A 23290-nucleotide genomic window follows, 5' to 3' on the forward strand; every position below is an offset into this window, starting at 1 on the left:
AAAACTGTAAAGGAATTAGGCCCTGCTGGCAGTAGACGGCCCCGCCCCCACCATTCCCCCTCCCTCCCTCCCCCCCCCCCCCCGCCATTCCCCCTCCCTCCCTCCCCCCATTCCCTCCCCCCCATTCCCCCTCCCTCCCTCCCCCCATTCCCCCTCCCTCCCCCCCCCCCGCTTACCCCTCCCCTACCCGTCATGACATTGAGACGACACCACCAATGCGTGAGATTGTTCACCACTGGACCCGATGAGAACGAGGTTGGTAGTTTATGATTTTGGCTAGTTATAAATAAATAAAAGCGGGATGTTCGAAACGGAAGTTTGAGCTTTCGCCATGACTAATGTGACAAGAAACAACTTTGAAGAATTACTTCCAGAAATTATCTCCAGTATTGAAGCGAGTGAGTTTGTTGGTAAGTGTGAAAGATTCTTCAAGATAAAGCTCATTTTAAGAATGAAAGAATGCATTTTATGTAGGTTTTTGCAGTGACTCAATAACTCAAATCGGGTGAGCTGTTGTTGTGTCACCGAGTTTGGCGTTGCATCTATTTCGTGAAAATGCAAAACACTACAGGGATAACTTTCCGTATGGTGCCACCACTTTCTCACTCAAAAAGGGATATCTCATTGAAGTAAATAAGAAACTAAATAATTTCATATCGAATGAAAAAGTGGTGGCGCCATACGGAAAGTTATCCGTTAGTTATTTTATGCATTGTTGAGATACACCAACTCAACTGTGAAGGCTAGTTTTTGACAATTACCAATAGTGTCTAGAGTCTTTAAACATGAGTAGCTGAAATTGTAAACTTAGGTCTATAAAGGTTTAATAATATTAAGTGTTGTTTGTGTATCTTTAGCTATTGATACGGAGTTCACCGGACTACACTTTGAACGAGACAGCTTTAACAGCTTGTTTGACACGACCCAAGATAGATACAAGAAGCTGAGGCAGACAGCCACTCAGTTTACCATCTGTCAACTAGGTGAGCTAAAAGGTTTTCTGTTAGATGATCTTCTTGAGGGAGCTAAGAAAAAAAAACACAACAAGATATGAAACGCTTATTTTTTTAGCTGGCAAAATCCAATCTCTCATATTGGTTTATTGTCTGTGATTATGAATTGTATAAATCAAGAAGTTGCGGATCAGAGACAACAGTACTTTATTCTTGTCATTGTGAAATCAGCGGTAGGATTCAAACCGAGCTTGTGATTACAAGTGACTAGAGGGACTATTAGGTTTGTCAGTCTCGGCCAATAATTCATATTGATAAGGGATGCCAGATTACTTGGAATTTTTTTTACAAAAATTAGGTTAGTTTTTTTAACTAGCTTTGGCCAATGGACCACTGTGATGTGGTTTTCCTACACCACTGCCCTGCAATTTTGTACCAAGACTGCAAAAGTGTGGCTGTAAGCCTGTTTTAAAACTCAAACTTGAGTTGTCCAAAAATAGTCATCTGGACCCAATTTTCGTTTTGAGCTGCTTAAGCATAAAAGCGCTTAGAAACCTTGTATTAAGCGCTATATAAATGCATGTTATTTTATTATTGTTTTAAAAAGTTGCTATAAAAAGCACACCAAAATTATGCCTACCAGAATATGGTTACCAGCTAAAATACCATTATATGTACAAAATGCAACTGGTATCCTGCTTACTTGAGCTTAGCAGAACAATGTTTTCTGCTTAAGCAGCTCTATGACATTGGGCTCTGTAGAGGGAACAAAACTTTATATTAAAGGCAGTGGACGCTATTGGTAATTACTCAAAATAATTATTAGGACAAAACCTTTCTTGGTGACGAGTAGTGGGGAGAGGTTGATGGTATAAAACATTGTGAGAAACGGCTCCCTCTGAAGTGCCATAATTTTTGAGAAAGAAGTAAATTTTCCACGAATTTGATTTCGAGACCTCAGATTTAGAACTTGAGGTCTCGAAATCAACCATTTTTTAAACGCACGCAACGTCGTGTGACAAGGGTGTTTTTTTCTTTCATTGTTATCTCGCAACTTCGATGACCGATTGAGCTCAAATTTTCACAGGTTAGTTATTTTATGCATGTTGAGATACACCAACTAGTGAAGGCTAGTCTTTGACAATTACCAATAGTGTCCAGTGTCTGTAAGCAACTGTAAGGGTAAGGGATTTTCCTTTGGAAACATATAAAGTCTTTGCAATAATGTCATAGTCATAGCAATATGAAGCACGGATCACATGCCTAGAAATTCTTCTTATAGGGTAAGACCTTTTTTATTTTGCAAAGGGCACCTTCATGGGAAAATCTAAAAGTCTTGGGGAAACTTTTGTTGGGGCACTAAGGCCAAGACCAGGGGGAAACAGAGGCCATGGCCTCCAGGTAATTTGAGACCTAGGGCTGGGTTCCTGAGAAAACAGACTGGTAGTAAGAGGATATTTTGATAAACTGGTTATTTTGTAATACATGTTAAATTTGCATCGGGATAAAGAATAATAACTTTGGTTTTTACCCATATACACCAATGTGTGAAAGCACTGTATACTCAGTATATTCCCAAGTCCTGTGAACAAATTCAGAGGCATTATTACTCTTACCCTTGCAATTGGTTAATTTGTATCAAGAACAGAGTAAAACCTTGACTGAACATTACACTTACAATCATAGTCTCACAATTCTTTTACATCAATATGAGCGATCTGGAAATGTGAAGATACGTGACTGGTTGTGTTGTAATAGTCGTTTTTTATAATTTTATGGCTTTGTTTTTTCCAGGTCTCTCGGCGTTCGTCAAAGTTCCAAGTAAACAAAAGTGAGTCAATTAATTTTTGATATGAGGAATTGCATGGTGGGGTATTAATGCCTTTGGATTGGGTGATGTGGGCTATATATTAAATATATGGTTTCCCGTTTACATGGTTAACTTATCTGGTCTGCCATTTTGTTGAAACAAATTTTTGAAAAATTAAGGGGACCGCCAATAGACCTTTTTCATGCTGCCTCCATTTTGGTCATGTACCTTGTATCGAATAACAATAATGAACACTAATAATCATTTTGCAAATAGGAACCAGACTATTTTGTTCTTCCAGCCTCAGTTTGGTAACATTGATATCAATGGGAGAAATTCAAGACGGCTGCACCATGATAAAGGTCTATAATGGCAAGTTATGTCTCAGTTGGTGGAGTGCCTGCACTTTAATTCAGAGGTCACAGGTTCAGGTCCTGCATTAGTTGAGTTGTCTTTGTTCAACCCAAGGTTTTCTAATTCTAAAAGTCAATCGGTATTTTTGTTCTTCGATGCAGGTATGCGGCACACACTTATAACTTCTACCTTTTCCCAAGGAGTTGCTCCGTCATTGATGCAAGGTTTACCTGTCAGGTATGCACTTACTTTCATCAATATATTTGAAAATAATAATATTTATTCTTAATAAATTTTTTCTTAACATAGCATCTGACATTTTATCCTTAAAACAGGCAGTGGACACTATTGGTAATTGTCAAAGGCCAGCCTTCACAGTTGGTGTATCTCAACATGCATAAAATAACAAACCTGTGAAAATTTGAGCTCAATCGGACATGGAAGTTCCGAGATAATAATGAAAGAAAAAAACACCCTAGTCACACGAAGTTGTGTGCGTTTAGATGGTTGATTTCGAGACCTCAAGTTCTAAATCTGAGGTCTCGAAATCAAATTCGTGGAAAAAGACTTCTTTCTCGAAAACTATGGCACTTCAGAGGGAGCCGTCTCTCACAATGTTTTATACCATCAACCTCTCCCCATTACTCATCACCAAGAAAGGTTTTATGCCAATAATTGTTTTGAGTAATTACCAATAGTGTCCACTGCCTTTAAATGGCCCAGTGACCAGGGGTAATAATGTTTGAAGCGCTTTGAATATTATGTGTTCAAGTGTTTTTTTATTTTTGTTCTTCTAAATGTAGGCATCCAGTATCCAGTTCCTGTGTCAGTACAAGTTTGACTTCAACAAGGTAACTGACTTATTTCTCACACCCCCCACCCTCACAGGATACAAGGGCCGATTCATTATGTGCTGTGCCTAAGGTGTTGGATGTGGGGAAAAAAGGCGACAAAATCTTCAGCGTCGGTCGTGTACAACAAGTGCGCTGAAACAAGCATCAATAGGAAGAACTGTGTCTATCACTCTGCTTTCTATAAAGAAACACACATTCAGGCTACTATGGGCTTGGCCTTACAAAAATGTTACATTGGCGTAACTTGACCTACCCTAAAAATGCGGCCGACCCTGGATATTTTTACTTTTTCAAGGGAAGAAATTTAATGATTAAAATCTATTTAAAGACAAAAAAAATAAAATAAATGTCATCAAGAGTTAAAAAATATACTATTTGTTGTGTGTAGCCTGGTTTCCTTTTGTTATCGTGTACACTACCAGCTCAAACAATCAGAAAACATGTCGTATTCTTTGCTGGGAGGGAGAAAAACAGTCCCTACCTACCTACCCTATATTTTTGGGCCCGTTACGCCAACATAACATATATTTTTTTTTATGCCTTATGATCAATCAGTATCTATTGTACTTTGGTGTGATGACCGCATCCATGGCAATTTAAGACAGACACACATTGGAGCTGATGAACTGTAGTTTAAAGGGCCTGTAGAAAACATCAGAATTTGTAATTTTTCCTTTGGCCGATTTTCTTTTAGAATAAGTGCCGTGGTTCAGACTGTGCAACCTTTTTGCATGGGACCTTATCACACATTTAACATTTAGCATTTAACTATGTATACCTATTTTTAAGGACCAGAGCATGAGATCATGACAAGAACTGAAAATTTACAACATATTTATTTTGGCTAGATTTTTCTAACATTTTTACATTTTCTTTGTACATATAGGGCATTTATTTTATGAATAATAATAATAATAACAAAGAATATTTATAGGGCCCCAGAATCCACTGAAATGGGGTGCTCAAGGCCCACAGGAGGGGGAACCACACACAGCAAGGAAAATAAGACAAATAGACCAATTACACATAAGCGAGATTAAACAGTGTGGTTTTCAACTTAACCTTGAAAGTATTGAGATTAGAAATATTGCGGATTTGAAGAGGCAAGTCATTCCAGAGTGTGGGTCCAGCATGGGAAAATGTCCTATCGCCCCATGACTTGCTACTCTTAGTAACTTGAAGCATGCATGTATTGGAAGATCGGAGAGATCGCACAGGAGTATAAGCTTTAACCAAAGAAATGTTATATATAGGAGCAGAACCATTGATGCAATGAAAGATAAGCAACAGAAGTTTGAAAGTAATATGAGATTCGACTGGTAGCCAGTGTAGTGACTTCAGAATCGGTGTAATGTGAGTGTGTTTCCTGGTAAGAGTGACAATGCGAGCAGCTGCGTTTTGTAATTTTTGTAGTTTAGAATGTTGAGTTTGGGGTAAGTGAAAAAGAAGACCGTTACCGAAATCCAGTCGAGAAGAAATGAGAGCATGGACTATTTTCTCAGTGGCTGGACGGGTCAGGTATTTGCGGATCAGGCCAACATTTCTCAACTGGTAACAAACAGATTTACACACATTGGATTTATATGACCTGACATTATAGACATTGTACAATCGAAGGTTATACCAAGATTTCTGCAAGAATGAGAGAGAGGAATCACAGAATCAGCAATCTTGAAAGAAGTAAATTGATCTTGTTTAATTGATATTATAGAGTGGTGACTCTGTCTTGAACTTTGGTTTAAAACCTTGCAGGTTCGTGTGGCCATGCAATAATAAACTTAAGGACCTCGCCTTGGCCTTGGCCCTGGCCTTTTTAAACCAACGTTCAAGACCTTGTACCCCTCTTTTATTTTCTTACTGAAGAATGTTGTTTCTCACAGCTGTTTCATGAGGGAGTTACTTACGTCAGTACAGAGGAGGCCGAGGGGTTGCGGCAGCAGGCTGAGCAGCACGAAACCATTCTTACAAGGTGTGGCTTATTATTATTATTATCATTAATATTAAAATTATTATTATTATTGGTTTTTTTTAGAATCATTAAAAATATACATTTTCCATCACGACCTAAGGCCGAATTAGGGAAAACAACATACAAACATCAGAAGGAAAGCTTTAAAAATAATAGTTGCAGTCTTTGTTAAAAACAGGAGGACAAATCATTTATTCAAAAGGTTGATTGTTATTATTATTATTACACACGGAGCTGGGATTTTTTTAAATCGAGAAGTTCTGCTTTTAAGTTTCAGACTTTTTCGTTGGTAATAACTTTCACCCCTGCATACTACACAGTTTAGTTTAGCCAACACCATTGTTCCTTTATTATGCAGTGATTCTCCCGCAAGGCCGGGCAATGGCAGGAAAAAGTGTGACACTGGGAAAGGTTTTCTTTTGTTTGAGTTGCCACACGAAGGAAACACATCTGATCGCGGGCGTGCCCGTGACATACATGTAATTTATCCATGCTCCTGTACGTTAAGAATTGTAATTGATTGATTTTTATTTGATTGATTTTGATCACAGTGATGTGGATAGGGATTTGATCAAGAGTTTGTCGTCCCCGTTGTCTAAGTGGTTGCCTAGTGCCAAGGATGGGGATCAGATCAGCATGGCCAAGATCCAAGATGGTAAGTTGAGACACACAGATTGAAAGGAAAGGCACTGGACACCTCACTTGTCAAAGACCAGAATTCTTGCTTTGTGTATCCCGACATATGCATAATATAACAAACCTGTGAACAGTTGGGCTCAATTGGTCATCGAAATTGCAAGAGAATAATGAAAGAAAAGACACCATTGTTACACAAGTTTGTGTGCTTTCATCAGATGGCAAAAAAAAACAAAAAAAACTTCAGGCTTGAGTTCTTTTAATATTTGAGTGAGAAATTACCTTTTTCTTAAAAGCTATATTACTTCAGAGGGAGCCGTTTCTCACAATTTGTTATGCTATCAACAGCTCTCCATTGCTCGTTACCAAGTAAGTTTTTATGCTAACAATTATTTTGAGTAATCACCAATAGTGTCCAGTGCCTTTAAACTTACACAGTTTGAAGATAATGATGGTTTAAAGCTTTCCTTCAAATATTACTTCCTAATTGCTGTAGTTTTTGAGAAATTAGTAATTTTGTAAAACAATGTCACAAAAATAATTTCCGTCTCAAAAGAGGCGAAAATTATTTTATGTACAACATGTTTACCAGTACTTGTATTTACGCGACTTTCCTGAAAACTGCGCTCTGTGGTTTTCTCTTTTTTTTTCTCTAAAACTTGATGACTACTAAAGCTGAAACTTACAGGTAAGTTTGTTATATTACAAACATCTTCATTCACAGCGAGTTGAGATACACGAAGTGAGAAGACTGGTCTTTTACGACAAAAGTTGTTTACAAAACAAACTGTATAAAACGATACCATCATGGCATCGTCATGTGTTTTTAAGCACAGAACGTAGCTAAGCACAACACCATTATGCTCACTAGAATATGGTCACCAGCCAAGATACTATGACACATGTACCATGACTGGTATCCGGCTAAGTTTTTGCTAACAGTTGGACATCGTTATCAAAGTAATCATTTCTGCTTATTAAATAAGCAGCTCTGTGAAATTGAACCCGTGTTTTATGAACATGTGGGGAAAATTTGTTGCTAATGAGCGCTTCCTGCCTCACTCTTAATGAGACATCAACTTTGAAGAAACCATTTGAAAACTTTATTGACAAAGAAATTGTTGAAACCATTTCTCCAATTAAAATGTTTTTTAACCTGTACTTTAACATTTTTCCTTGGGTTGCTTTTTAACCGAAATGAAGTGATACAACCCACGTAGTTTAAAGGTAGGGTCATAATTGGTACCGGTACTCGAAAAGAACTAATGATTTGTTTTTTAAATTGACAAATGGCGTGGAATGATAGAGGTAGAGACCATTTCTCCAATTAAAATGTTTTTTTATAACATTTGTCCTTGGGTTGCTTTTTTAGTCGTAATAAAGTGATACAACCCACGTTATTTCAAGGTTTGAACATATTTGGAATTGAAAGTAGTTTGAAAAAATGATTCCATTTGCAATGAAAGCCCCCTTTGGTTTGGATGATTTCTCACCCCCCAAAAAGCATGATTGTGAGAAACGATTCCTTCATGAATCGTTTCTCAGCATTATGAGGCCTGGTGTCCTTTCATGAGTGCTGAAGCAAGAGATGCATTCACCGTCACCTTACTAACCGTGGATGGATTTGAAGTTAAACTGAATTTTTATTTAGCTGTTTTCTCGGGAAAGTAGACACTATTCATCTGAAACCGTTCACGGGTGATTTTCATAGGGTCTGTATTGATAAGCATTGTGTCTTTTTTGATAAGCATGCCGTGGCCTAGAGTAAAGAGCACTGGACTCAAGCATAAGGCAGTTTATCATTTAGGATTACAAAAGGAACTACATTTCTCATTCTATTTTCCCCCATCAGATATTTTGTCAATTCAGGTGCAAGCATTGTTGCGGAACTATTTTCCCACTATTTGGACATCTAAAGTCAACACAGGGGAGGTATAGTTAAAAACAAATTCATGCATTGCAAAGTTGTATGCTCGCAGCTTTTGCTTTGAGTTTACTGTTTTATTTGAACAACCTCTAAATAGCGGTCGACCCCACAGTGGAAATCTGACTCAGACTGTATGCCAAGAAACATAAGTCTTTTCAATTTCGGTTCTTTTAATGGCACTGTTTGGTAATTGCTCAAAATAATTTTTAGCATTAAAAACTTACTTGTTAGTGATCAATGGAGAGCTTTTGATAGTATGAAACATTGTGAGAAACGGCTCCCTCTGATGTTACGTCACTTTTGAGAAAGAAGTTCTCTTCCATTATTATCTCGCAACTTCGACGACCAATTGAGTTCAAATTTTCACAGGTTTGTTATTTTATGCATATGTTGAGATTCACCCAGTGAGGAGACTGGTCTATATGACCATTATCGAAGGTTAGGTTGTACATATAATTATATTTCAAAAGATGGTGGGGTTTTGAAATATCGCTGAAAATCCGTAGCAAATTTTCCACACAGGAAGAATACACAATATGAGGAAAGTTATGAAAGTATTTATTTTTTTTTTTTTTTTTTTTTATATTGAAGTCGCCCAAAACAAGGCTAAACACCACTCTAGGTTCAGGGCTACAAGGAAGAAAACATAGACATGCAGAAAACTCAGTGGAGCTGGAGGTGGGAATTGACATTCCTCTTAAAAGATGGAAGATCATAGTATTGCTTCACAGATTAAAATTTTGGGGCATATAAAAGCTTTAAAAAAAAATTCATAACCACATTACTTCTAAGAGAAATGTTTCTCAAAATGCTTCATACTTAACGAAAAGCTGCTGTAGGCTTTTTTTAACCAAAGGTTTTTATTGCCATTAGTTATAAGATTGATTACCAAATGTATAACTGCTTTGTATATCCTTCATTCAGATCTTGATAACGAAGGTTACCCCAGAGCAGAGAGCAAACTTACTGGCGGCAGAACCTCCATGGACAGAAAGGTATGTGAAGCCTACTTAATCAAGGCCCAATTTCATGGCTCTGCTTACCGCCGAATTCGGCGCTTACGATCACCATTCTCCACTTAGGTACAAGTGCAGAATTTCTTTGCTACATGTAGCTGTGTAAGCGTAGAATATGCCTAGTAACGTGGCATACGCAAGCACACAAGCCAAAATTCCCTGCTAACCCGTGAAATACGCTTGACGTAAGCACGGAATTCCCTGCTTCCATAAGCGCCGATTCTTTGTTTACGGTAAGCAGAGCCATGGACCCTGTATTCATGGCATCCAATACAAGGGGTTTAAAGGAACACATTGCCTTGGGTCGGACGAGTTGGTCTATAAATAGTGTTTGTAACCTTTTTTTTTTAAATGCATATGGTTGGAAAGATGTTTTAAAAATAGAACACAATGATCCACACAAGTTTGCCTCAAAATTGCGTGGTTTTCCTTTTACTGTGCGAACTAACACGGTCGGCCATTTATGGGAGTCAAAAATTCGACTCCCATAAATGGCTGACCGTGTTAGTCGACGAGGTCAAAGGAAAACCGTGCAATTTCGAGGCATGTTTGTGTGGATCATAGTATTCTACTTTTACAACATCTTTCTACCCATATGCATTTTATAACAAACGGTAACAAACACTTTTCAAAGACCAACTCAACCGATCCAAGTCAACGTGTTCCTTTAAGCTACGACTCCGAAATGATTAATGAAGAAGCTTTGTTGTGTGTATTCAAGCCACAGTCTTCAACTAAATTGTTTTTAATCAGACACCCCAGCTACATGTACCTAAGCATCGGTAGACCGGTCACAATTGATATTGGAATGAACATGAGCTCCTTGCATTAAAAAGCAAAGACAGAATCTCCTGCCACACCGGTCATAAGTCTACTGGCCGACACTAAAACTACCGGGTCTGTGGTCAAGTGTAAAACTTAAAACCCTGACTAATATGGCTCTTATCTCTCCCACAGGTTACTTGATAGAATTGATGGCTTTACAAAGGTCTTTAGGTGTCTATCCGAGAGTAAAAAGGTAAATTTTAATTCATGAATTTGTGTTTAAAAATAATCAAAATAATTTGGTCTTAACCACACTGTTAAAGTTCATACATTGGATGCTAAATTACTGGCAATGTTTTGTTCTACCTAAAAATAAATACTTTTTTTGTGCTTCAAATTATTTTCTCTCTATTTTTTGTTGTTTATTTTTTGTTTAATTTTGTTTTATGTGACCATCCAAATGTTGAGTAATTGTTGACCCAAGGTGTTAGTCAGAGGGATGTCTGAGTGTGTTTTGGACACCCTATTCTATCAGTCGTAAGTGATCAATTTGAACACCTTTTTTTTTTCTTTTTTTTTCATCGAATTCGGACACCCTTTACCAAATTATGGCTCAAATCCTGTTTGGTCTTCAGTGTTTTTCTTATTTCAAGTTTATTAACGATACTTTTTCGTTTTACTTTTTCTTGTAATTGTATACATGTATACCTATTGTCTGTTTTTTATGTTTTTAATGTGTCTATGTTTTTACTGTATGCGAGCATCTGAATTACCCTTTTTGGGATCTAATAAAGATTATTTCATTGTATTGTATTGTATTGGATCAACACTGTTCTTACACAACCACATAACCTTGAAGTGAATTGTTTCTCAAAATTCCGTATACTATTCAACACTGCTGTATGCTTCTAAATGTTTTTTACTGTAACTAATTTTAAAGGCAGTGGACACTATTGGTAATTACTCAAAATAATTATTAGCACAAAACCTTTCTTGGTGACGAGTAATGGGGAGAGATTGATGGTATAAAACATTGTGAGAAAGGGCTCCCTCTGAAGTGACGTAGTTGTCGAGAAAGAAGTAATTTTCCACGAATTTGATTTCGAGACCTCAAGTTTAGAACTTGAGGTCTCGAAATCAACCATCTAAACACACACAACTTCGTGTGACAAGGGTGTTTTCTTCTTTCATTATTATCTCGCAATTTTGATGACCGATTGAGCTCAAATTTTCACAGGTTTGTTATTTTATGCATATGTTGAGATACACCAACTGTGAAGGCTAGTCTTTGACAATTACCAGTAGTGTCCACTGCCTTTAAGAGTGATTAACTACCAAACGTAAAACCTTCCCTTCAAATTGTTTTCCCAACTTGGACTTTCAGCCACTAATTGGTCACAACCTCCTCACTGATCTTCTCTTCCTTCACGCCAAGTTCCACAAGCCACTTCCAGGTGAGACGATCATTTTTTTGAGGGATCAGCCAAGTTGTCTCTGGTTTTTCCATAGTGTTGTAAGCATTAAACTATAAATAATAGTAAACTTGCGGGTACAACCATTTAATAATTTTCTTTTAAGGGAGTGTTGGCTCTGAGAAGAGCTGGTTTCGTCTCAATGTTCCGAACAGTCTACTCTTTAGGAGGCCTTGCTTTCTCCTAAAGACGAGCAGAGTATTGTTCGAAATGTCGAGATCAAACCGGTTCTTCTCAGAGCCAAACACTCCCTAAAAAGAGAATTATTACATGGTTGTACTGTTATTTATAGATTTTTAGTATCCCTCGCACCATGCAAAGCTTCAAACATGGGACATGTAGCCACCTACTCCTGGGGCTGAAACAGAGTTACCCCCTATACAGTCTGTAATAAGGATGTAGTCATGGGTGTCATCCACTAGTAGCATGGCTGGTAGAGTAGAATGCACTACCTTACAAATGTTTTACAAAGCGAGTATGGTTAATAAGTACCTTGCTCAATGGCATACATGTTATAAACAGGATTTAAACCAACACTCGGAAGAAACATTACGCAGAAGAAAAGTAGAGAACAGTCCCTTGTGAAGGTTTTTTTTTTAAATGTGATTTGGAAAAAATGCTACCGAACCCTGCTAAAGTCCCTTAAATTTTTGGTTTTTTTTGTGTGTTTTTTTCAGAGAAGTTGAATGACTTCAAGAGGAATATTCATGAACTGTTTCCTCACATCTTCGATACCAAACATCTCATCTTGAAGATAAGAAAGGTTAGATTAGTGAATTTTACCCTCTCGTTGGTTCCCGATCGGTATTCTGGTTACTTATGGGTAACTGTACTGGGCACCCACTGGGTAACTATGTGTACTCATCATTCTCAATGGATAGTTAGGTACCCAATGGGTACCCAGTAGGTTTCCAATGGGTTCTCAATGGGTACTCATGGGTACCCTCTCGTATGCGTCCTCTTATCTTCTAAAGAGGATTTATTCTGGAAAATCCCATCCGAATATGGATTTTGTTTCCACTCTTCTTGAGAAAGTGACAAATGGACAGTGCTAATCACACATTGGTAAAAGGTAAAATCACAGAGCAATCAGCAAATCTGATGAAAATTGGACAAATAAAGTAAAAAGACTTTTAACCCGAAATGAGAAATATTATGTTTATTGGTAAATCAACCCCTCTGGCCCTTTAATCAAAGACTCCCAAATACAATAGACAATGATTTGGTGTCCACACCCCACACTCTGGACTATGTCAAACAGTGTACGAATTCTTAAAGAATATTCAAAATGGAGGAATATTTACAGCTTGTTCTACCTTGCCCCGCATCTCTTTCAGGAACTAGAGGAGAGAGGTTTGTCGTTGAGCATCACAAGTCTTGAGCAAGTGTACAGGAACTTACACAGTCATAGAGGAAAGTATCTTGTCTTGTACTCTCCTGATATAGTGCTTGCCGACAACGCCTTGAGATACAGTGAGTGCCCCGTCTCTTTTGTCTGTTTTCATGATGCCAGATGCCTCTGCAGCCTTGTCTTTTTTCATTATACAATTGTTGCACGCTGTGACTGGGGTCCATGGTGTTTTGTACACCCGAGGGGGGGAATGGAACCCGAGGCGAAGCCGAGGGTGCCATTTCCCATCGAGGGTGTACAAAACCCATGGACCCCAGTCACAGCGTGCAACAATTGTTTTGTTATACCTTTGTAAAATTGTTATTCCTCTTCTCGAAGTTCTGTTGTCATCTTCAAACATTATTACGACGGACTATTCATTGTTTAATAAGCAGACGAACAAGAAACAATTCCCTCGAACCCGCGGCTGTTTCGTACACAGCGCTGGAAATCGACCAACGCCGGGAACAATCAAGGTGCTGTACATCGGTGTACATCACTTTTCATGTTACCAGGCCCGTCGAGCCATGTAACATGCGTTTTTGTTGCGCGTCACTTGATTGGTTCTTGACCAATCAAACTTCACAATTTGTACAGAGGTACAACAAGTAACCTTGTCTTGTCTTTTTTCATGTTACCTTGACTTGTCTTTTTTCATCTTACCTTGCCTTGTCTTTTTTGATGTTACCTTGCCTTGTCTTTTTTGATGTTACCTTGCCTTGTCTTTTTCATGTTACCTTGCCTTGTTTTTTTTCATGTTATAATAATAATAATAAAACCACACTTATATAGCGCATATCACCGTGAGGTCCCTATGCGCTGTTACCTTGCCTGTACATCTTCAGTTGTTATCTTTTGATTTTTAAGTCTTATAAAAAAAGGGCAGTTGATTTGGGTTTATAGCCCAAATCAGTTAATGTGTAGCCCTCACCATCCGTGGCATTGTGATGTAAAGTGATCTTTCACAAACAAATATTGTTACAAATAAATAAAATAAAGAGTGAATGTTTGGTTTGTTCTGCTGCACTAGGTGAGAATGAACTCTTCCATGAAGCTGGATTTGATGCCTACCTAGCTGGCTATGGTGAGTCTCGTACATAACCACAAATCCTAACCCATCAAAATCCAATTATCATACTCAAACCCATCAAAATCCAACTGCATGTATTGATTGATTCTGTTTGACTGATGACTGCACCAGTAATCTGACTGCTTCACAGTGAATCAGGCCATGCTCCATGATCAGGCATACTATACCATCATGGGAGACTTTTGATCAATAAATGGCAGCAGACTTACCAGGTAAATTTCCGGTTTTGACGTAGTTCTGAGCTTTCGCATACTTCTGACAGCAATGGATTTACCTGATAAGTCTACTGTGATCTAGCATCACCAAATGTCTCTCAATAGAGTAAACAGCTCAAATAATGAGCTACCAATATTGTAATTTTTGTTATTAGAGTGTAGGTAGGCTCTCTAGTAACAACCTTCTGTCATTAACAGAAAAGGTTGGGCTCAGTTCAACGAGCTGCTTAAAGACACTGGACACTATTGGTAATTGTCAAAGACCAGTCCTCTCACTTGGTGTATCTAAACATATGCATAACAAAAAAAACCTGTGAAAATTTGAGCTCAATTGGTCAGCAAAGTTGCGAGAAAATAATGAAAGAAAAAACACCCTTGTCACACGAAGTTGTGTGCTTTCAGATGCTTGATTTCGAGACCTCAAAATCTAATTCTGAGTTTTCAAAATCAAATTCTTGGAAAATTTCTTCTTTCTCAAAAACTACGTTTCTCAGAGGCAGCCGTTTCTCACAATGTTATATACCATCAACCTCTCCCCATTACTCGTTACCAAGTAAGGTTTTATGCTAATAATTATTTTGATTAATTACCAATAGTGTCCACTGCCTTTAAAATACCACAACCCATCAAAATCCAACTGCCAAACCCAAACCCATCAAAATCCAACTGCCAAACCCAAACCCATCAAAATCCAACTGCCAAACCCAAACCCATCAAAATCCAACTGCATGTTTTGATTGGTTCTGTTGGATTGAGGACTGCATGAGTACGCTTCACAGTGAATCAGGCACACTACTTCAATCAGAGTTCCAACAATTACCATAGTTTTTTTTTGTTTTTTTTACAAGAGTGCCGACTTTAGTTTACAAAAATTTGAATACTGTGTCGCCCATTTTTAGAGAAATGCTAGTACACCAACAAATAACCTTATAAAATCATTGTGCTATTATCCCCCTCTGTTAGTTTTCTTGAGAATGGCTCACTACATAGCGGCTAAGGATACCAGGTAAAGTCATTTTCATTCTCAATTTTTATAGAGCCACCGCCAAAGTTTCCTTTGTTTGAAAGTACTGGTTGGCCTTGTGAAAATCAGCAGCTTCAGCACTGGCTATGGCCGGAGTGCTCAAAAGGCATAAACTTGCAGCCAACAATGCGCCTCGGCACCCTGTTTTGGTTTAAAGACAGTGTACACTATTGGTATTTGTCAAAAACCAGTCTTCTCTCTCAACATATGAATAAAATAACAAACCTGTGAAAATTTGAGCTCGATCGGTCGTCTGAGTTGCAAGATAAATATGAAAGAAAAAAAGACCCTTGTCACACGAAGTTGTGTGCGTTTAGATGGTTGATTTCGAGACCTCGAGTTCTAAACTGGTAATTAATTTTATTAATTACCAAAGTTCTAAGCTTGAGGTCTCGAAATCAAATTCGTGGAAAATTGCTCCTTTCTCCAAAACTAGGTCACTTCAGAGGGAGCTGTTTCTCACAATGTTTTATACCATCAACCTCTCCCCATTACTCGTTACAAAGTAAGGTTTTATGCTGATAATTATTTTTATTAATTACCAATAGTGTCCACTGCCTTTAAGGTCGCTTTCGAACTGCCTCTAGCTACCAGGCAGTCTCGGTGGTCTAGTTGGTAAGACACTGCTCTAGAATTGCAAGGGTCGTAGGTTCGAATCCCACACGAGTAATATGCCTGTGATATTTTTTCACAGTATACAGTGCTAACACACATCGGTGTATGGGTAAAAACCAAAATTATATAAATAAAAGCTGTTATGCTTGTAGGACTAACTTTTAGGTTTTTCTCTTCTTGATCTCTCATTGATGTTTAGTGCGTTGGAATCTACTCCATTACCATTTAGCAGTTACTTGCCGGCTCTGGCTGAGTATGAAAACAAGATCAACCTGATCAGAGCTCACATGCCATACCTTGTAAGTTCACCTTTCCTTTCCATACATTTTTTCAAGGGTCTGGGTACTTCTATTAGGACACAAAACACGATGTCCACAGATTTACATTAAACTCACATAGTTTGAAACTAATGATAGTAGAAAGCTTCCCGTAAAAATGCAGGCCTGTGAAATCTCCGCTTTAAAGCAAAGTTCCGCTTTTTGTCATTTTCCTGTTCCGCGTTTTTCTTGCGGGCTTCGCTTGTTCATGACCAACTCACAGGCCTGAAAATGTTACTTGCTGAGGTGCTGTCGTTTTTGAGAAATGAGTAAAACAATGTCACAAAAATAATTTTTGTCTGTTATTAGACGAAAGTTATTTTAGCATGTTAATTGTATTTTTGTGACACTGTTTTACTCATTTTTCAAAAAATACAGCACCTCAGCAAGTAATATTTTAAGATAAGGTTTCTACTATCATTATCTTCAAACGGTGTAAGTTTAAGACATTGTGTTTTGTGTTACAAAAAGTATCCAAACCACTTACATATCTATAGGGGGTGTCGTGGCCGAGGGGTTTATAGCAGTGAACTCAAGTTCTGTAATTTACAGACTGGTGCTGGAATCCTGGCCTGCTCAGTTTTGACACTTGTGTCCTTGAGCAAAGAAAATTTACCTAGATCAGGATCTGAACCTGCACCCTCTGCCCCTCCCCAATTTGAAATTTTGTCATTTTCAAAATTACCAGAATAAAAAGTCTATGGAATTTTATGTAGTATTACTCAATCTTTAAAATAATTTTTTAATTTACTCACAGATAATCTATTTGTTTTCCTCAATGCATCAGATTATCTTTGAAAAATTGCAAAATGGGAAAGCATGAGTGCTGGAAAAGGGTCATATATGTCACTGTAGAGACTTTTAAGATATTGTTTTAGAATGATGCGAATGCAAACTAACCACACTTTTGACGCGGTCACTCTTGTAAAGTTGTGTGTTGTTAAGAAAAACTTAAATATTACTTTGTTGATTTAAATCCTGTTCTCATGCAAGTATTAAAAACACTGGACACTATCGGTAATTGTCAAAGACCAGTCTTCTCACTTGGTGTATCTTAACATATGCATAAAATAACAAACCAGTGAAAATTTGAGCTCAATATCGGTCGTCGAGATAATAATGAAAGAAAAAACACCCTTGTCACTTGAAGTGGTGTGCTTTTAGATGGTTGATTTTGAGACCTCATCAAATTTGTGGAAAATTACTTCTTTCTCCAAAACTATGTCACTTCAGAGGCAGCCGTTTTTCACGATGTTTTATACTATCAACCTCTCCCCATTACTCGTCACCAAGTAAGGTTTTATGCTAATAATTATTTTGAGTAATTAACAATAGTGTCCACTGCCTTTAAGATAAATGACCGAGTCAACCCTAGCAGACAAGATATGGAAAATATTTATTTTCTTTTTCTTGTAGAGTTTAGCCGGTGATGATCCAGCCTCATTTCTTCCGAAGCTTCTTTATGTCACTGCAAGAGGGCGCTCTCCTCTTCATGCTATGGAGGCAAGTTGAATTTGTTGTGATCAAGTTCATCAACGAAAATGTGGTGTCAATTCCTCACATAGTAGCATCAAGTTTAAGGTTTTGTTGGCTTAGTCAACAGGGTGTGAGATTGAATCCCGTTCATGACACTTGTGTCCTTGAGCAAGACACTTTTAAAACTGTAAATGCTTCTTTTCACCAAAGGGTAAACGGGTACCTGTGAGGGCAGTGATTGTTCTTTTGATTGATTTAGCTTGGTGCGCTACATATTTTGCAGCACACAAGCTGTATACTCCCCTAGAAGCTGAAATGGTTTAAGGAATTAAATAAATGGTCCAGTGGTGACCAGGGTTAGATAATGTACAAGTACCACGATTGTGACTCACTAATAGAGCAAATCAATCCGTTTTGCAGCAAGTATGTGTTGGCGCAGAGCGTCAAATGTTTCTGGGTTACTTTGTTCATTTCTCTAGAAGCTTATTCTCGGAGGTGATGTTATTTTTTGTGTTCTTTTCTTCAGTTGACAGCCAAGATGGAAGCTTTAACGTCAGCAGATGTCAAGATGATTGATAGGAGACATGCATTGGTTGCGACTGCAACATACGGAGGGTATGAACCTCCCTGCAATGTCTTGTTTACCTCAAAATTCTTCCACGGAAAGGGAATTGGGTTGGGGAAGCCTGCCTCACACATTTCATTTTATTTCAGGCATAATATTCTTCCTATAAAGCCATTGGACACTTTCGGTAAACAGTATTGTCCAAAGACCCACACTTGGTGTACCACAACTTATATATAAAATAACAAACCTGTGAAAACTTAGGCTCAATCGGTCATCGGAGTCGGGAGAAGATAACAGGAAAACCCACCCTTGTTTCCGCACGTTTCGCCGTGTCATGACCAGCTGTTCAAAATAAATCCGTAATTCTCGATGATATCGAGAATTGATAATTGTTTTAATGTTTTCTCAAAAAGTAAAGCATTTCATGGAATATTATTTCAAGAGAAGTCTTCCACCATTACCTTCTGGTGACACTGAGTTATTTGTAAACTTGTGAACTTTTTTTTTTTCTTTTTCTGTACCGAAAGTGTCCAATGGCTTTAAGTCTGTTTTCCGAATTTGTTTTGCCCTTAGAATAATCTGAACAAAATGTGATTAAAAAGCCTGAAATAAAATGAAATGTGTGAGGCAGGCCTACACCATGTGCATGTAGGTCAGCACTTGTACTCGATCAAAAAAAATCATATTTTTTTCCAAGGAGCTAATATCATGCCTGTTAATTTCTCTGTTAGTCAAACTAACCAGAGGTGTTGTGATAATGGTCCGAAGCGACATGCTTAGCAAAGGTTGGTGCTGAGGCTGTAGTATCCAATTATGTAGCATAGCTCTCTTTTATAGTCAGTCAAGCTTCAATGTCATCAGCCCTGTGTTATAGCAGGGAATGGTTTTTTACACGGCAAAATATTGACTGGAAAGTTTTGTGCACATTAAATGCCAACATTGAGCAGCAAATGATGATTTGTTTTAAGAAGCAACTGAGATATTTCGTGGAGCATTTTGCTCTGCTATACAAGGCAAATCCTTCACTGTTTAGCCCCCTGCTAACTTATATATACATATTTCCCTCATAGCAACCCAGTTTGTTTTTGTAACTGTTTTTTTGTTACTTGTCTGTCTTGTCTCATTGTTTGAAGTGTGTCTGTCTAGGCTGTCTTCTACAAGCCTTGGCTTAATCTGACCAATCTGACAGCCTTACTCTATTTTGGTTTACTATTTTCCCTCCATCCGCTTATGATTTTGCTTACCTGTGTACCACTTTGTATATATCTTGAGAAGAGTAGTATCAAATTAAAATTTACTTGAATTGAATTGAATCCGGCAGGGTAGATACGTGAGCATTACAAGTCTTATTATTATTATTATGAAGAAGTTTATTTTATGCTATCTACGATACATCCTATAGAGCTGGATCCAGCCTATGGATCTGAGGTGCTAAAGGGGTGATGTTATTTAATGGACAGAATTCTACGTAGTATGTGGGCTGTGCCGTGGAGTGCTATCTTCTGGACTAAGTTGATGCTTATGCTGCCAGGGATACGCTCAATGAATTTCTCCAGTCCTTTCTTTACTAGTCCTAGAGCTCTGATGACCACTGGGATTGTCTCGGGCTTCATACTCCACATTCTATTATTATTATTATTATTACTATTACTATTACTATTACTATTACTATTACTATTACTATTACTATTATTATTACTATTACTATTACTATTACTATTAATATTACTATTACTATTACTATTACTATTACTATTACTATTACTATTACTATTATTATTATTATTATTATTATTATTATTATTATTATTATTATTATTATTATTATTATTATTATTATTATTATTATTATTATTATTATTATTATTATTATTACTGCTGCTGCTGCTGCTGCTACTGCTGCTGCTGCTGCTGCTACTGCTACTATTACTATTACTATTACTATTACTATTACTATTACTATTACTATTACTATTACTATTACTATTACTATTACTATTACTATTACTATTACTATTACTATTACTATTACTATTACTATTACTATTACTATTACTATTACTATTACTATTACTATTACTATTACTATTACTATTACTATTACTATTACTATTACTATTACTATTACTATTACTATTACTATTACTATTACTATTATTACTATTACTATTACTATTACTATTATTATTATTATTATTATTATTATTATTATTATTATTATTATTATTATTATTATTATTATTATTATTATTATTATTATTATTATTATTATTATTATTATTATTATTATTATTATTATTATTATTATTATTATTATTATTATTATTATTATTATTATTATTATTATTATTATTATTATTATTATTATTATTATTATTATTATTATTATTTCATTTTATCACAGCATGCAAAAGAAAGATCTCATTTTCCTTTGTGCCGGTAACTCCTCGAGCCGGGCTACGTCCCGTAGCCTTAGATCTCAAGGGTCATCCCACATTTAATATATTTTAGTTAGTTTTTGTTTTACGTATTGTTTACATTATCAGATTTTGGAAACAAAATTTCAGGCTTATAACTTATCGACGAACACAGACAGTAAAACTGAAATTCTTTGCAACTATTTTATACTTTTGGCCAGTACTTTTAATCTGTTAATATTTGGTTTCTTCTGGGAGCAAGGGTGTCGTAATACAAATAAGTCAGGTTTTGTTTTACATTTTGTAGTGTTTCTCAGATTTGGGAGAAAAATTTCAGGCTTTTAACTTATCCAAGAAAACAGACAGCAAACTTAGATTCTTTGCAAACATTTTACACATTTTACACTAGTAATTTTGAATTGTTTTTGTATATATATTTTTTCTATATCGTTAAACAAATTAGTCAGGTTTTGTTCAACATTTCAAAGTGTTTCTCACAAAGTTTACGGCTTATAACTTATCGTTGAACACAGACAGTAAAACAGATTCTTCAAAAGCATTTTATTTGCGAGTAATTTTAAAATGTTAATTTATTTGTCTTCTAGGAGCAAGGATATTTTGAGGGCTTTCAAGAATGACAAGGGAATGCACATAGCTTACTATAACATCCTCCAACATTCTAAACCCATCCGCTATGGCCTGTGGTAAGTTAACCTTAATTATACTCATAATGCACCCCAACAGGTTTTGCCCTTAAAGGGACACATTTCCTTGGATCAGGTTGTGTTGATCTTTAAAAAGCGTTTAAAACCGTTTGTTATTAAATTGATATGATCAGAAAGATGTTTTAAAAGTAGAATATAATGATCCACACACATGTGCTTCGAAATTACATGGTTTTCCATAACACGGTATGCCATTTTATGGAGTAAATTTTTTGACTCCACAAAATGGCCCGGCTGTGTTCGTTCGCAAAAAAAGGTAAAAAAGAAAAACCGTGCAGTTTCGAAGCACATGTGTGTGGATCATTATATTCTACTTTAAAAAAATCTTTCTAACCATATGCATTTCAAACGGTTCCAAACAATTTTCACTAGACCAACTTGCCCGATCCAAGGCGGTGCGTCCCTTTAACATTTTTTCAGTGACTAGCCAGCTTGACTGGTCACCTTGTCATTTCACAAGTCAACTATCTTTTTCACTAGTCCATATTTTATATTAAACAGAGACTGTCCTTTAACACTGACCTAGCCAGCAGGACCACTTGGAGTGAATTGTGACTGGTCCTCAATAAAAAACAATGTCTTTTTAATCTTGCTTTTATTCAATTGTGCCTGTATGTTGATTTTAATAAGTTGCAGGTACTTTTTCATTACTTTTAATCTACTGTTTTAAATACTTTTGATGGGACCAAAAGTTGTAAAGGCACCATCTGCGAATTGTAATGACCCTTTCTGAATTTGTTGTGTGTTTCTAGGGGTGCAGTGGCGGCATTGGGAGCTGTGTGTGTGTGGACATTACTTGGAGAAAGTCCCAAGAAAACTTAAATGAAGAAATTCCACGCCAACGGACACTTTGCGTGTTCAGGTCAGGACATTGTTATTCTGCAGTTGACATTATGGACTGCTTCTAAAAATTATTTGTGATGTCATTTGAATCTGTGGAAATGGAGGGACGAGAAATTTCAGACTTTTGTCTGAATTTTGACTTTCCTGCCAGGTGAAAAAGTGTTTGCTGTTATCATTTTCAATTTATGAAGTAATCATGCTCTGTGATCTACACCTACGGTGCCGAGGATACTGTTCAAGCTCCTTGAACTCCAAGGGTCACCAAATGATAGAAATGACATCATTTCAGGAACCTGATTAAAATGTGGATCGTGGTTTCAGACGTGTTTGTCCGTGATGACACTCACTATTGAAACATTACCTTTGCCCATGAATGCCAAGTACCTTGCAAGGCCTATTTGTGGACTAATATTTAGAACCTTATGGAGAACCAAGGACAAAACCCCTAGAGGGACAACAAAAGGACCCATTTTAAATTTTCTTAAGATCTGGGGTGCTCCATGAGGAATTTTGTGTACCAAGTTTACGGGAAGATGTTTAAAGGGACACATTGCCTTGGATTGGTCGAGTTGGTCTTTGAAAAGCGTTTGTAACCGTTTTTTATAAAATGCATATGGGTAGAAAGATGTTGTAAAAGTAGAATCCAATGATCCACACAAACATTCCTCGAATCTGCATGGTTTTCCTTTTACCTCGACGACTAACATTTCGGCCATTTATGGGGGTCAAAATTTTGACTCCCATAAATGGCTGACCGTGTTAGTTCGCACAGTAGAAGAAAAACCACGCAATTTCGAGGCAAACTTGTGTGGATCATTGTATTCTACTTTTAAAACATCTTTCCAACCATATGC

The 23290-nt window shown here is 37.0% G+C and overlaps 1 protein-coding gene across 1 annotated transcript; it reads left to right on the forward strand.

Annotated features, from left to right (window-relative positions):
• The first annotated feature begins 296 nt into the window (after positions 1-296).
• On the forward strand, positions 297-23033 carry LOC117290311 (poly(A)-specific ribonuclease PNLDC1-like). The gene is made up of 20 exons (XM_033771632.1): positions 297-410; positions 858-983; positions 2748-2784; positions 3279-3354; positions 3921-3968; positions 5852-5940; positions 6492-6595; positions 8429-8508; positions 9428-9498; positions 10477-10537; positions 11669-11738; positions 12434-12519; positions 13094-13229; positions 14177-14230; positions 15415-15457; positions 16290-16389; positions 17824-17910; positions 18410-18498; positions 21474-21572; positions 22346-23033. Exons 1-20 carry the CDS (start codon positions 332-334, stop codon positions 22413-22415), a joined length of 1605 nt encoding a protein of 534 aa, XP_033627523.1. The 5' UTR covers positions 297-331; the 3' UTR covers positions 22416-23033.
• Positions 23034-23290: the final 257 nt, after the last annotated feature.

The sequence above is a fragment of the Asterias rubens genome, chromosome 5, assembly GCF_902459465.1.
Source record: "Asterias rubens chromosome 5, eAstRub1.3, whole genome shotgun sequence".
Lineage (NCBI taxonomy): Eukaryota > Metazoa > Echinodermata > Asteroidea > Forcipulatida > Asteriidae > Asterias > Asterias rubens.

Coding starts and splice junctions, on each gene's coding strand:
- LOC117290311 (XM_033771632.1), top strand. CDS start 332: ATGACTAATGTGACAAGAAACAACTTTGAAGAATTACTTCCAGAAATT. Junction 5,941..6,491: donor CACGAAACCATTCTTACAAG/GTGTGGCTTATT, acceptor TTTTGATCACAG/TGATGTGGATAGGGATTTGA. Junction 15,458..16,289: donor ATAGCGGCTAAGGATACCAG/GTAAAGTCATTT, acceptor ATTGATGTTTAG/TGCGTTGGAATCTACTCCAT.